At 44.5% G+C, this 14,382-nt stretch overlaps 2 protein-coding genes across 2 annotated transcripts; both read left to right on the forward strand.

Annotated features, from left to right (window-relative positions):
* Positions 1 to 379: 379 nt before the first annotated feature.
* Positions 380 to 7,188, forward strand: LOC127343641 (NADP-dependent malic enzyme). The gene is made up of 21 exons (XM_051369804.1): positions 380 to 554; positions 687 to 1,021; positions 1,847 to 1,967; positions 2,051 to 2,125; positions 2,237 to 2,388; positions 2,479 to 2,584; positions 2,661 to 2,726; positions 2,813 to 2,908; positions 2,994 to 3,065; positions 3,202 to 3,285; positions 3,469 to 3,567; positions 4,119 to 4,166; positions 4,261 to 4,314; positions 4,423 to 4,521; positions 4,636 to 4,725; positions 4,819 to 4,896; positions 5,008 to 5,082; positions 5,171 to 5,261; positions 5,455 to 5,583; positions 5,673 to 5,780; positions 6,936 to 7,188. The coding sequence occupies exons 1-20, from the start codon at positions 522 to 524 to the stop codon at positions 5,759 to 5,761; spliced, it is 1,992 nt and encodes a 663-aa protein (XP_051225764.1). The 5' UTR covers positions 380 to 521; the 3' UTR covers positions 5,762 to 5,780; positions 6,936 to 7,188.
* A 1,676-nt stretch (positions 7,189 to 8,864) lies between these two features.
* On the forward strand, positions 8,865 to 13,582 carry LOC127343642 (B3 domain-containing protein Os01g0723500). Its single transcript, XM_051369805.2, has 4 exons — positions 8,865 to 9,121; positions 9,254 to 9,707; positions 12,062 to 12,396; positions 12,470 to 13,582. Exons 1-4 carry the CDS (start codon positions 9,029 to 9,031, stop codon positions 12,737 to 12,739), a joined length of 1,152 nt encoding a protein of 383 aa, XP_051225765.1. The 5' UTR covers positions 8,865 to 9,028; the 3' UTR covers positions 12,740 to 13,582.
* The last annotated feature ends 800 nt before the right edge of the window (positions 13,583 to 14,382 follow it).

Below are 14,382 nucleotides of genomic sequence, written 5' to 3' on the forward strand. Positions count from 1 at the left end.
ATCTCTCTACCATTCTATAGTCGGCTCATTATAAGACATGAATCTATCATTTCCTTATATTCGTGTCCGCTCCGAATTAAAAAAAATATCCGATCCGTATTCGTATTTGAGTAACATCCGCTCTGAATCCATATTCAGCAACATCCAAATCCGTATCCGTATTTGTTTTGGAAATATGGAAACGGATATGGAAAGAGCATTATCCGATCCGTTTAGTCTCCGAGGTATTCATAGCAATATGATGTTTGTGCGTGCGTGCGAACCTGTGAGAGTCCAAAAAAAAAGTTCTCTTTGTTGGCAAACTTAATTATCGCAAGTCATGGAGTCTTTTTTTTTTAACAAATGTCATGGAGCCTTGATTTGTCGCACCGCCAGACGACGGAGCGCAAATCAGCCGCAGACCAACCACGTTTCAAGCTTTCCAATTCTTTCACTCCTCCCCGCTCCTCCACCTCTCCCGCAGACGGGCGAGGCTCCTCGCCGTCGCTGTCCAGGGCGGCGGGGCCCGCTCGCCAGCGGCCATGCGCGCCCTCCGCCGCGCCCCATTCCTCCCGGTAATCTCGCGCCTCCCGGCTCCTTCTTCATTTGGGCCACGGCACCAAAAATGTCTTAGCCCAATTGCGCCTCCTTGCTTCCGCACTAACCACACCACCACCTTTGATAAACACCACTGCTCCATCCATTAGCTACTAGCGCGGCGGTGGCAATACCTGGGGAGCAGCTCAAGTGGTCTGCGGAGTGGTTGCTGCGGGTGCCACCTGTGCGGGGAGACGCCGGGACTACCGGCGGCGGCGGCTAGGTGGTGGTCGAGGTGGTGCGTTGGTAGGAGGGGATTCGTGACATCGGCAGAGGCGCAGGGGGAGATGGAGAGCACCATGAAGGGGATACGGGGAGGCGGCGCTCCGTGCGTGCTGGACATGGACGACGCGGCGACGGTGGGCGGCGGCGTCGAGGACACCTACGGCGAGGACCGCGCTACCGAGGAGCAGCTCGTCACGCCCTGGACCGTCTCCGTCGCGAGGTGAGCCTCCAACTGGGAAGGTTTGCTGGGTCTAGACTCAGACTGTGTGTCTGTTTCCCGGTTCGTTCTTGGTAGTCCAGATAGGATAAGCTTTCTGATCCGCTGTCGTGGTGGCCTGGGACCAGGGATTGGTGATCGGAGTTGAGGACAGTTTTACCAATTCTCAGTTTCATCAACCCCTCAAACTAAGATAAATAAAATTGTCAGTTCCCTGGTAACAAATAAATCTCAGTTACCTAAGATTGTTGTATCAAAATCGTGCAATTTTGAAGAAGAAAAAAACATAACTGTAATATTGATATGCAGTTGTTTCTTAGGTAAATGTCGCTAGGTAGGCTGTGTACTTTTGTAGGAAGTGAGGTTGGGGTTATGATAGTTGGATATTCATCTGATGTTTTGAAGGGTGACTCCAATGAATGAAAAAATCAGGCAACTTAGAAATTGGCAATCCTAGATGTTTTAATCATGATGCTTCAGTTTTTGACGTGATCAAACTTTGATATGTTTCGATTTTGCATCACGGAGTTTGCCAAATTGTTTTGGTCTTAAGCTATGCGGTAGCTGACACTGACAATAGGGGTACTTCATCTACTCGCAAAACTGACAGGGTAGAATTTGAGTCATTTACCAATCGAAATGCCTGATCACTTCCTGGAAAGGAGAAATAGTTTTTTCGCGAAAACGCATAAGCCTTGCGTTTCAAAGCATTGATAGAAAAAAAAGGTTATATGTATGGTGAATATAGATACTGGAGTAGAATCTGTTTAATTTGTTTGAAATCATAACTTGGTATGTGGAAATTCAGACTTGTTTGGTGTGTGGCAGCGGCTACAATTTGCTGAGGGATCCACGCTACAACAAGGGGCTTGCATTCACAGAGAAGGAGCGCGAGACACACTACCTCCGTGGTCTTTTGCCACCAACAGTCATATCCCAGGAGCTCCAGGTTCAACGACCTTTGATCGATATTTTCATGAACCATTTCAAGTGGGCGCACGTATCTGATCTAGTGTACTCTGATATTATCAGGAGAGGAAGATCATGCTTAATATCCGCCAGTACCAGCTACCTCTGCAGCGCTACATGGCTATGATGGACCTTCAGGTTACTGTTTTCCATATTTTGTAAGACACAGGCCTCTGCATTCTTCCTATTGTTCATAGTATAGTTGATGTAATATCCACTTTGGCTATGCTGTTTCCGTCAATATTGCAGGAAGGGAATGAGAGACTTTTCTACAAGCTCCTTATTGACAATGTTGAGGAGCTGCTTCCTATTGTGTACACTCCAACTGTTGGCGAGGCGTGCCAAAAGTATGGTTCCATATTCAGCCGCCCTCAGGGTCTTTATATCAGCTTGAAAGAGAAGTATGTTTTGCTTCATAGTTAATAACTTTGTTTAGTTTTGGGACTCTATTTTTTGTTCACACTCATATGAAATCTTGCTGGGTTGTACAGGGGAAAGATCCTTGAGGTGCTGAAGAACTGGCCAGAGAGGAGCATTCAGGTTATTGTTGTTACCGACGGTGAGCGCATTTTGGGGCTTGGAGATCTTGGGTGCCAGGTATTTTCTGATATGTGTCTTGAAAAATTATGAACTACCTCTCAGATTCTTTCATTGATTGCAATATTTTCCACAGGGAATGGGGATTCCTGTTGGTAAGCTTTCCCTTTACACTGCTTTGGGAGGGGTTCGTCCATCTGCTGTAAGTTGGCACTTAAATCTACCTTTTTTTTGGTTGGATTACCATTTCTTGTTGCGTGAACTAACATGGTATTGATATTCCTGAAGTGTTTGCCAATCACATTGGATGTCGGTACTAATAATGAGCAACTTCTGAATGATGAGTTTTACATTGGCTTGAGGCAAAGAAGGGCCACAGGCCAGGTTGGACAATGATAATTGTTTCTGCCTGTTTTGCCAACTCGCACTAGTTACCACCTGGAATTCTTATTAAAAATTGTGTTTTCAGGAGTATGCTGATTTTCTGCATGAATTTATGTCTGCTGTGAAGCAAAACTATGGGGAGAAAGTTCTTATTCAGGTAACCTGTATACTAAAAAATGATATATCCTAAATAAAGTCAAAACAGAAAAAACATGCCGGTTTGGAATGACCTGTCTCTATTTTTGTAAACTGTGAAACAGTATCATATTTTCTTAACAACAATTCATATGCAGTTCGAGGATTTTGCAAACCATAATGCGTTTGATCTCCTTGCAAGATATGGCACAACCCACCTCGTATTTAATGATGATATTCAGGTACTGTTAATGTTTGTCTGTTGCATTCCTTATATCTTTTGTAAATATACATCATCTGTAAACATGATTAAACGCTACTACATGGAGCTGCCTAAAAAATTTGTTGTCAGTACAAATGTGAGCTTGAGGCTGGGGCTTATTTGAATGTACTGAATGCAAATTCTTACTATCTATATGTTGCAGGGAACAGCTTCTGTGGTCCTTGCGGGGCTTGTTGCAGCACTAAGATTAGTTGGTGGTACATTGGCCGAGCACACCTACCTGTTCCTGGGAGCTGGAGAGGTCTCTTTTTTATGCTTTCTTATTCGGACGTTTCCTATGAGTTTTAGATATAGGGAGCATTCTAGCTATCCTTAGCTTCAAAATTCTCTAGTAAGATGCCGGGGTATTGCCTTTTTATTACTTGGCCAATGCTAGTAACCTGTAGAGCTCCAAATAGCTGAACTAGACCTACTGCATTGTCTACATTATCCAAATGGCATGAATTATACAATTCACTACTCTTCTAGATTTTCAGTGACAAGTTATGATTGATCTTAGTGTAATGTGTCTCTTATTTGAATACTTAACAAATGATGTTTGGGAGAACTTTGGGGCCAGCTATAATCACCTACAGATTTAACAACGCATGTTAATCACTTTGCAAATGTTGGCCCATATCCTCAGGCCGTTGCTTTCAAGTTCGATGGCATCGAAAGATTGTATATTATCTAGAAAAATAATACTTGTATGCTTCTCGATATCAGTAATTGAAAGCTGTATTTCTCATTTTCTCAATGCTGTTTCCATAACACTTTTCCCACTGACGAATAGCTTTGCTCTGGTACATGCAGGCTGGAACAGGTATTGCAGAACTTATAGCCCTTGAGATGTCAAGACAGGTAGTGCATCTTTTTCCCTTGGTTTTCTCTGTCACTTGCAGCTTCTGCATGCATATGTACAATCTAAATTTCCTAACAATTGTTTTCTATGCAGACAGAAACCCCAATAGAAGAATGCCGCAAGAAAATATGGCTTGTCGACTCAAAGGTTTAATTTGTCATGTGCACCTCATGCATGTTCTTAATTTCACTGTTTTATCCCAGAGCTTCAATATATTCCTCCTTGCTAACAATATATGTTAATTTTAATTAACAGGGCCTCATTGTCAATAAGCGAAAGGAGTCCCTTCAACACTTCAAGAAACCATGGGCTCATGAGCATGAGCATGTTGATAACCTCTTAGATGCGGTCAATGTATGAGTGCACTTCTGAAACAAGAATAATCTTATGGGCTTACCATAGTTATTGGCGGTGATATGAATATTTACAAGCTTCGCTTCTGACCCAAATGTGTTTGCACCATTCCAGACTATCAAGCCAACAGTTTTGATTGGCACATCTGGAAAGGGGCAAACTTTCACACAGGAGGTTGTCGAGGCCATTTCCTCATTTAATGAGGTAATTTTCATCATGTCAAGTTGTTTCTTGCTTCTGTGTCTTCTTCAACCATTGAAGTTAGCTGGTAACAGTGTTCGGTATGTATAATTGTAGATGCCTATCATTCTTGCCTTGTCCAACCCAACATCGCAGGTTGAGTGCACGGCTGAACAAGCCTATACATGGAGCAAGGTAATCATCTCCATTATCAGTCATTTCACCTTTTACTTGAAAATTCTTCTTGATAGAGCTATGCAACGTTATCATCGGAAATATTTCTGCACTAACAGACTGCGTTAACAGGGTCGAGCAGTGTTTGCAACTGGAAGCCCATTTGATCCAGTGGAGTACAATGGCAAGATACATGTGCCTGGCCAGGTTTAAATAACTCATTGTTCCTTGCAGAACTATTATCTACTTCAAATGGTATGAACTAAGTTAATTTGATTTTGACCCTGGTATGCAGGCAAACAATGCCTATATCTTCCCTGGGTTTGGCCTTGGTGTGGTGATGTCTGGAGCAATCCGCGTGCATGATGACATGCTTCTTGCAGCTTGTAAGTACTATTAGGGATAGCTAATGTGCATAGGGATAGCTAATGCCTATTTCCTAACAATTGTTTGCTAGCGTAAATACAAATTGTATAATAATAATAATAACTTTGCATATGGATCCATACTTTAGGTCGTCTTGAAATATATTCTGTACTAGCTAATTTACCTTGATCATGCATCCCTCTCCTGGAACAGCGGAGGCTCTGGCTCAGCAAGTGACACAGGAGAATTTTGAGAAGGGGCTCATTTATCCTCCCTTCTCGAATATCAGGAAGATCTCTGCTCACATTGCAGCCAACGTTGCAGCAAAGGCATATGAACTTGGTAAGCATCATGCTTCCGTGTTTTCTTAAGAAAGGTACATATATGCTTATTATTTTTCTTTGATCATCATCAATTTATCTCACGTGTAGGCCTGGCAAGTAGGCGCCCTCGGCCAAAGGACCTGGTCAAATATGCGGAGAGCTGCATGTACAGCCCGATTTATCGCAACTACCGGTGAATCCGGATTCATTTCGCTTATGTACAGCCAACTGTCCCAGGTTCAAGCTAAACCCACGGATTCACCCTTCTGGAAGGGTATTCTAAGTGTGAAAGATGAGTTCTTTCAACGGGGATCTTTTAGTGTTGGCAATGGACTGACTACGCGGTTTTGGGAGGACTCTTGGCTGGGCAACGCTCCTCTTTCTGTTCAATATCCGGGGTTGTTTAACAAGGTGGCTCATAGAAATGTGAGGGTCGTGGATGTTCTTAATCAACCAACGCTGAACATTACTTTCAATAGGATTTTAAGGGGTTCAACGTGGGAAGATTGGTTGAGTTTAGTGGAACGTTTGATGGAGATACAACTTAATGAACAGCCGGATAGTTTTTGCTGGAATTTAACAACTTCTCGGAAGTTTTCTGTTAAATCTCTTTATACTGATTTCATGAGTGGACACACTCGGTTTTTGAAAAAATATCTGTGGAAATTAAAAGTGCCACTGAAAATCAGAATTTTCATGTGGTTTTTGAATCGGAAAGTCCTACTTACTAAAGATAACTTGGCGAAACGAAAGTGGACTGGCTGTACTAAATGCGTGTTTTGTGATTCTAAGGAATCTATAGAACATCTTTTCATTAGGTGCCCTTTTGCAAGCTTGCTGTGGAGAGTTATTTATTTCACGTTTAATATTCCTGCTCCAACAAATATTAAAAACTTGTTTGGGAAGTGGCTGAATGGTATTGGCAAAGTTGTCAAAGAGCGGATTCGTATAGGAGTCTGTGCTTTACTTTGGGCAATTTGGAATTGTCGAAACGATATTGTTTTTAACGGTGCGGGTTCTTTTCAATTTTTGCAGGCTATCCATCGAACTACTTACTGGATAAATATGTGGTCCCATCTACTCCCCGAGGACCAGCAGGCACATATGGATTCTGGGTGCACTCGCTTGATGGCGGTCGTTCGGGCTATCTTCAACCAGGGTGGTTGGCGGCATATTAATAGATTACAAGATGCTTAGATCGTCTTTGTTTTCACTTTTTAGATGGTTGATTCATGTCGCAACTTTAGCCGATCCATGAACCTGTGAGCGTTTTGTATTCACAACTATTTACTCTTTTTGGATGATGCAATAAAAGGCTGTGTGCATCCTTTGGATGCAGAGGCCGGGGATCTCCCCCATTTCTAAAAAAAAATGTACAGCTTCTATTTATCCAATTGCTTGCTGCAAAATCCTTTAATTCCAGTACCAGATGTTGTGGTTAAGCTGTGCTACCTATTCTTCCTGTAGTATCACCCTTTGCTACTAGTTCTGTGGTGCTTCCATTGCGATGTGATGTAAAATGACTTGGTGGCCATATCAGTTAAACATTTGTATTCTCGTTACCGTCCTTGCGGTGGACAAAGATAAATTTGGAATAAAAGTTTCTACAGTTTCTACCTCGGTACTATGGTTGTCCTGCCTGTGTTAAATATGTCATTGTTTATGAGACTACTTGGTGGGTGGTGGCGACACCAGAAAAGATTCTCGTCCTGGAGGTCGTTGGTACGATGCCCAGACATGAACTATGGCTCTGGCCGTGGCCTGTTCTGAAAAGCAAAAATTCATCGTGGTAGCAGCTGGCCAGGCCAATCCCTTTTGGTTTTGGGGGTGAGTGCACCGTCCAAGACTCCAAGTTTCCATGCTGGTTCCTGATTCATCACTGTAAAGTTGCAGTTAATCATGGAGGTAAGATGTTGGTGACATTTCTCATCTGATTGAGCAGAAACCTATGGACTACGGCAACGAATCTAGCTAGTTGGCTAAAGTAAGATTATGCAGATGCAAAAAAAATGAAACTGTTACAATTTCAGCCTCCCCGTGCTAGTATCCAAGGGAGGTGAAATAAAGGGTACACTGCATATTGGTACGGCCACATCTATGACTAGTCTTTCCAACGCATGGTTTTTTGGCATGTTGTACCTAAATCACCGTGTGTAACCGATTTGCAAATCCAATTAAAATTTCTTCTGGAGAAATCAAACTGAAAAGCACGGAATGGTTAGTGTGAGAGCTGGATTGAGTAAGATTTCTTAGATTATTTGCACATCTTAGGCACTCGTGAGCCAATGGTGCAAAAAACCACTATAACCTCTATTATTTGACACTTCTAGTGCAAACAATCTTGTAACCATCAATGATGAAGTGTTATGATTTTGATGTGACAACGGATTGAAATATACTCTAAAATCCTGAAATGGTGATCTCGCACAGTGATTTCACTATTATCGATGCTTTTTCGTGAGAACTCTATTGGATACATTTTTTTGGTCATGTTGACATGTTGTACCCAAATGACCGTGCATACCTACGATGCAATTGTTTTCCCAGAGAAACCAAATCAAGACACATTGAATGGGTAGTGTGAGACCAAGATTATGTAGGATTATTTGCACATCTTAGACGCTCGTCCCCCATATGTGCGTAAAACCACCATGTAACCTCTATTATTGGAGACATTCACTACGGTAAACCTTCAACCACCAACAATACACGGTTAATTCTCCGACGTGACATCAAATTGAAATATACTCTATAAAGCCTGAAAAGCCGAGCCCGCACAGTGATATCACTATAACCATGTGTGCTTTTCCGTATGTACTATTTATATTACCGGATGTACCGTTTGTGTGGTCGTTGTGCCACGTGAATGTCCTCTCGTGGCAATTTTTTATATTTCGTAATGCTATGATTGCATGATAACATTCCAGATGTTGATAGTAAGCTACTCCTTCCAGCCCAAATTAATTGATTGGTGCAGCCATAGTAAGTGTGCGCCAATTAATTTGGGCCGGACGGAGTAACAAAACTATGAGAAAAGATTACTCCATAACCGACCATTTTCCGTAATCCTTAATGTAAGTTACATTTGATTTGACCCGTCCGAATGTGTGCCCTCTACTCGTTTCATGTAACATGGTTCTCATGAGCAGCTTCCCTTCATTTCAGTCCACTGCAAAAAGACCTGGCTACACGGAGGGAGCATTTCGGGCGTGGTTTCCGGGGGGCTGTTGGCCGTACGTAGTGGTTTAATCAGCCGGCCGGTACTGCGCGCGTGAAATGGAAACCGCGCGCTCCGGCCCGAGGCTGATCGCCACAGCCAAAAACGGCCCCCATCAAAAGCCGAGCTCTCGCGTCCTGCTTCCCGGCCGGTTAAATTCCTACTACCCTCTTATCCAGTGCCCCCTCTCCCTTGCTCGCGAGCTCTACCCGCTGCATCGCTTCCCAGCTGAACCACCGCTCGATCAATGCCGGCCGCGGAGGTGCAATCGCCGTGGGCGTCGGCGGGCAGGCGGCCGCACTTCTTCAAGGTGCTTATCGGCGACTACGAGAAGCGCATGGTGAGTGAGCAATCAGTAGCTGCAATTCTTGTGTTTCGCATGCATGAAGTGAAGGCATGCCTCACAGCTCTCATCCGAGAGCATGCACCGATCGATCAAAAGTGAAGAAAATTCTTCAATGCTTGCATGCAGAAAATCCCACCAAACTTCTGCAAGCACATCCCCTGGGAGGCGTCGAGAAAGGCCAAGGGCCTGAAGGAGGCGTCCATGGCGGCCACCGTGGAGGGCCCCGGCGGCCGGACGTGGCGGGTCGTCATCCGCCGGACAGCCGAGGGCACCTTCTTCACCTCGGGGTGGCCCCAGTTCGTGCAGGACCAGGCGCTGCGGGCGCTGGAATTCCTCGTCTTCCGGCACGACGGCGGCACGCGCTTCGCCGCGATGGTGTTCGACAAGTCGGCGTGCGAGCGGGAGGACCTGCTGCTCGCCGGCGAGGGCCGGCCGAGCAAGAAACGGGGCCGGCCGAAGAAGGCCTCGCGGGCCAGGGATGATTCGGGTGGCAGGGAGCTGGTCCCGTACAGTGCGCCTAGCGGCCAGCACCCGCGAGTCCAGTGCTCCAATTGGACGCCGGAACTCGACCAATCAACTGGTACTTATTACTCCTTAAAAAAAGTTGTACTTATTATTTATTTTTCTCCATTCTACCATTCAAAATATATTTTCAGAAATACTTCATGCTTATATTACTTGTCCCTGATTTATTGCAAATAATGTGAGATGAAAACAGTGCTACTCCCTCCGTTAGAGATTATAAAACCAAAGATTTAAAAAAATTCAAATTGTTAGGGGTTATAAGACCTGCCTCATCTATTTTGTTAATTCATGTGAGTTTTTATGTAGATTTATCTCTTTTCTCTCGGTCCTCCCATGCATGTTGATCATCTTTTCTCTCTTCTTGGATGCTGCAAAAACTATTGGTGAATAATTGACTTTCTTGGTCTTACCGAATTGGCCCTCTAGCTTAGGGCGTATTATTTTGAGATATTAGTTTCTAGTTACGCTAGGTTCTTTTTGTCCATTCGATTCGATCAAGGAATTTAAAAATCACATAATCACAGGGTTCGCTTGGGAATAGCATTTGTAAGATCTTTTCCATGACATTCGAATTTGTGATGTTGCTAAACCTAAGTCACCCTAGATTTTCTTATGTTCGATGATATGACCTATTCATCGTGTTGAGATGCGTGTATATTTTGGGATAGTTTAACATTTTATTAAATACCTAGCACTCTCCTCAAGTACTCCCTATGTCTACAAATAAATAAATAATAGAATTTTAAGATAAATTATGGAGTGAAGTAGAAAGTGCATTGGGAAGATGCCACCCACTATTCTCATCTTTAATTTCACCTAAGTGCATGTAGAAAACGAGAGGATCATGTTGTGGGTATACTTCATGGGTGTACCATCGACAGTGCCTAGATCCGGCAAGCCCGGGTGGCCCACAGACGGTGATGAGGCATGTGGCCCATCGGGCGGCCCAGTTGCTGTTGATCATGAAGGAAGAAGTCCAGCCCAGGATCAGCAGGCCGGATCCGCACCGACCTAGGAGTGACCCGGATCCAGGGAGGCCCGTGAGGAACCCGGATCCAGTACGACATGTATGGAAGGCGGATCCGTGACGTGCACGGCAAGATATTGTATCGTAGCTAGGCTATCTGTAATCCGGCTAGGACTCTCCGTGTAAACCCTAGATCCGTGCGCCTTTATAAGCCGGATCCCGGGAGCCCTAGGGGCACAACCACAACTCATTGTAACAACGCGAAAGCGCCCAGATAATTCCAGACAAGCAGCAGTAGGCCCTGTCATCGTGCAGGTGTTCCGAAGCTAGGTAACTCGCGTACCACCGTCCCGAGAGCACTCCGCCCTATGGCCCCTACTTCTTCTCCCCCTCGTGAGGATCCCTCCTCCGGGGTACCGTCGATTAGGCAACGACAGATCATGTGTTAAATGTTATTGGGCTTGATTTCTGTGTGATGAGACAGAATAATTTTCTTATGTTTTAAGTGTAATGGAAAGATAAATGGATAAAGATGAGTATTTTTAGAAACTTTAGCACAAAATAGACCGGATCTGTAAAATGTTCACAAAATGGCATCTAGGTAGCATGATGCCCAAGACAAGGGCGCCATGCTAGATAGCATGATGTCTTGGTGTAAGGCGACATACTGCTTGGTGCCGTCAACTGACTTTACCTAGGGCTACAAATTATCGCTAACGAAAACAATGGAGTTATTAATTCTTGATCGGTTGAGAATTAACTCAATTTTCATTCAATTAATGTCCTCAGATTGTAGTTGCAATTTATGACTAACACCATTCATAAAGCAATTGAAATGTCTAGACTATTTTACTGAATTGCAACCCATGTTGCAAGTAGTAAAATTTCAGTTGCGACCTCGAGTGCAGCCGAAAAAATCTCAGCTGCAACTCATCCTAGTACGAATCACGATGTAGTCCAAGGCAACCCAGAATCAAACCCCGAGGAAAAGACATGGTGTATTGTCTCATAGATTCAATTGCACCTATTATGAAAAATGCATTCTAAATATATTTCAAAACATCAACCGAATCTGAAAATAATTTATGGATGTACATCCAGACTTTTGTGAGAACAAGACATTTTTTGTGGGAAGTGTAAAAAAGATTTTAAAAAAGGAAAAACTCATGAGAAGCTATTTTGGAGCAGTAAAAATTACTATCTTTTTTACACAAGCTACAAGGAATATGTTTTTTCGGGAGACCTTGTGTGTGGACATAGAATGTCTAAATGTACACCTAGAATTTTTTTTCAGACCTTTTGAAATTTTAAAATATACTTCTTTTAGCAATGGGTGCATCTATAAATATCTACACAGGGCAAAGTGTATTTCAGCGAAAACAATGCTTACGTAGCGCTTGCAGTTTCTCGACAGAATTATCAGAGCTGCAATCGTCTTGCAGGATCAGCAGGGCAGTGCAACACGGTGAAGACCGAAGCTGATGCCAACGGGCTCCCGCTGTGCTTGATCGCCACGCCACCGTCGCCGCAGCTGTCGCCGGCTCCGGCCAAGATCAACAACGGGTGCGCGGTGAAAACGCGGAGCATCCAGGATGACCTCGCCGCCGCCGACATCCCCCCGTCGGTCCGGCGCTACAACGGGTACGTCTCCCGGCGGCGCCCCGTCGCGAGCGCCGAGCGGCAGCGCGCCATGGAGCTCGCCAACGCGTTCCGGTCGCCGCTCCCGTTCTGCGTCATCCGCATGAGCACCATGCACGTCTACTACTCCTTCATGATGGTGAGCAGCAAATGCATTCCTTCTGCTGTGAGTGGCTAACTGACCGGCAACGATCTACAAATGATGCGTGCAGAGGTTCCCGACGGGGTTCTCGCGGCAGCACCTGCCGCGGGAGAGGACGGAGGTGACGCTCCGGGACCCCGACGGCAAGGCGTGGTCGGCGCTCTACATCCCCAACACGAGGGACCGGCTGTCGCGCGGCTGGTGCGCGTTCGCGCGCGGCAACTGCCTCGAGGAAGGGGACTGCTGCGTCTTCGAGCTCGCCGGCGCCGCCGAGTTCCGCGTCCACATATTCCGGGTGGTCGAGCCGGCCGTGCCGGCGGTCAGGCTCCGAATAGCTTGACCTCAGCTGTACCTACCTTCTACCTAGCTCGCGCATCAGAGGTCAGGTCGGAGAGGCACACTGAATGAATGGAATTTCGTAGGAGTTCCGGCGATTGCCGGTTTCAAATAAGCAAGCCCAAGCTCCCGTACGGGGAAATTACTGTCCCAATGCACAAATTGGTAGTACGAGTAGTAGCATCGGAAATAAATGAGTAAACTGCTAGTAGTATAACCCTCGCGCACAAGAAACCAGAAACTTCTGTTTAACCTTCTCGTGGACAACGCGGGAAAGTACTCGCAGAGAACGTGGAAATTGTGGAAGTCGACGTCGCTTGTGGCAAAACCGTGCAAGAAGTTGAGAAATCGAGTCCGTTCAGAAAAAAATACAGAGAAATCGAGGATGATTTGGATAGATTCGGTCAGTGCCAGTCCTTGCTCTGTACAAGTACTTGTCAACCCTACCGATCACCCAAACGCCGTGCACTCGCCGCAGGGCGAACTGCGCTTCCCCGAAAGTCGATCTCGATCAGGAACCCCGGCTGCATGTTGTTGGCTCTTGCCTTACCCGAAAAGGCATTTTCCATTTTGTTTTCTTTCTTTTTTTGATACACGTATGCGGGTGGGTATTTCCTTCACCGTCGATTTATTTCTCGAGATTTCTGCTCACCACAATAGATGAAAAAGTAGTTCTTCTTTTTTATCGAATCTCAAAATAAAATGAACGGTGACAGAAACACTCACACCCATACATGTAAGTACAAATATATTTACGTTTCTTATAGAAAATAGGGACTTTTTTGTGGCCTTTCCATCAAACGGATGCACGAAATTTCCATCGAATATGGACACATATCTCAAAGCTCATGCATAGGTGGGGAATTTGCATTTTCAATAGCGTTTGTCTACTGCTGGTTCGAATATCATGAAGCTGGTTGAGCTTATTTGACATCTATAACAATGGCGGCGCGACCAGCTAGATAATTATATCCACTTAAATATCGAAATGCTCTAGCATTGGTATGGTTTTAGTCTTGGTAAATAATATATATCATGGTTGAGGTTTTAAGCTCCACAACTTGTTTGTAGAGTCAACATTTCCAACAATAAAGGTTGTAGAGTTTTTTTTTTTTTGCACTGAAAAGATTATAGAGTTAACACTTAACACAAGTAAGAAATATATTGTACCACAAAATGTATTGAGAACCAAGTAAATAAACTTTTGCATGATCGAAAACGTTTGTAGCACATCGCAAGAACCTCTGCAACATTTAAGCAAAAAAATGAGCAACAACCAAAATCATCGCAATGTCCATGTTCACAACAAAACAGACATTTGTTTAAATCATTTCGATCACATGTATCAACAACGAAAAATGGAAAAAACCAAACTTGTAGCATAGGCCCAAAATCTTTGCAGCATCAATCACGTGTGTGTGACACAAACACATAGGAGTTTGTAGCATTTTGGACGCATCGTATGCTATTGAAAAATCACCAAAATACTTGCCGCGCACCATTTTCCATGGCATCCCCGATCTTGCCAATTTGGCATGGCCAATCGCGATCCGGCTGGTCGGAACCTGTCGGAGGTGCGTGGAAGAGAACGGGTGTGGAGAGACATAGGAGAATGGTCAGAGGAAGTTAGAACCATAGATGCACACA

This window comes from Lolium perenne, chromosome 3 (genome assembly GCF_019359855.2).
Source record: "Lolium perenne isolate Kyuss_39 chromosome 3, Kyuss_2.0, whole genome shotgun sequence".
NCBI lineage: Eukaryota > Viridiplantae > Streptophyta > Magnoliopsida > Poales > Poaceae > Lolium > Lolium perenne.

Bases quoted from the DNA above. Each gene is read 5' to 3' on its own strand.
- LOC127343641 (XM_051369804.1), top strand. From the start codon at position 522: ATGCGCGCCCTCCGCCGCGCCCCATTCCTCCCG. The intron at 2,126-2,236 runs GTTACTGTTTTC...TCAATATTGCAG, and splicing joins TGGCTATGATGGACCTTCAG to GAAGGGAATGAGAGACTTTT. The intron at 4,315-4,422 runs GTTTAATTTGTC...TTTAATTAACAG, and splicing joins TATGGCTTGTCGACTCAAAG to GGCCTCATTGTCAATAAGCG.
- LOC127343642 (XM_051369805.2), top strand. From the start codon at position 9,029: ATGCCGGCCGCGGAGGTGCAATCGCCGTGGGCGTCGGCGGGCAGGCGG. The intron at 9,122-9,253 runs GTGAGTGAGCAA...GCTTGCATGCAG, and splicing joins GCGACTACGAGAAGCGCATG to AAAATCCCACCAAACTTCTG. The intron at 12,397-12,469 runs GTGAGCAGCAAA...TGATGCGTGCAG, and splicing joins TCTACTACTCCTTCATGATG to AGGTTCCCGACGGGGTTCTC.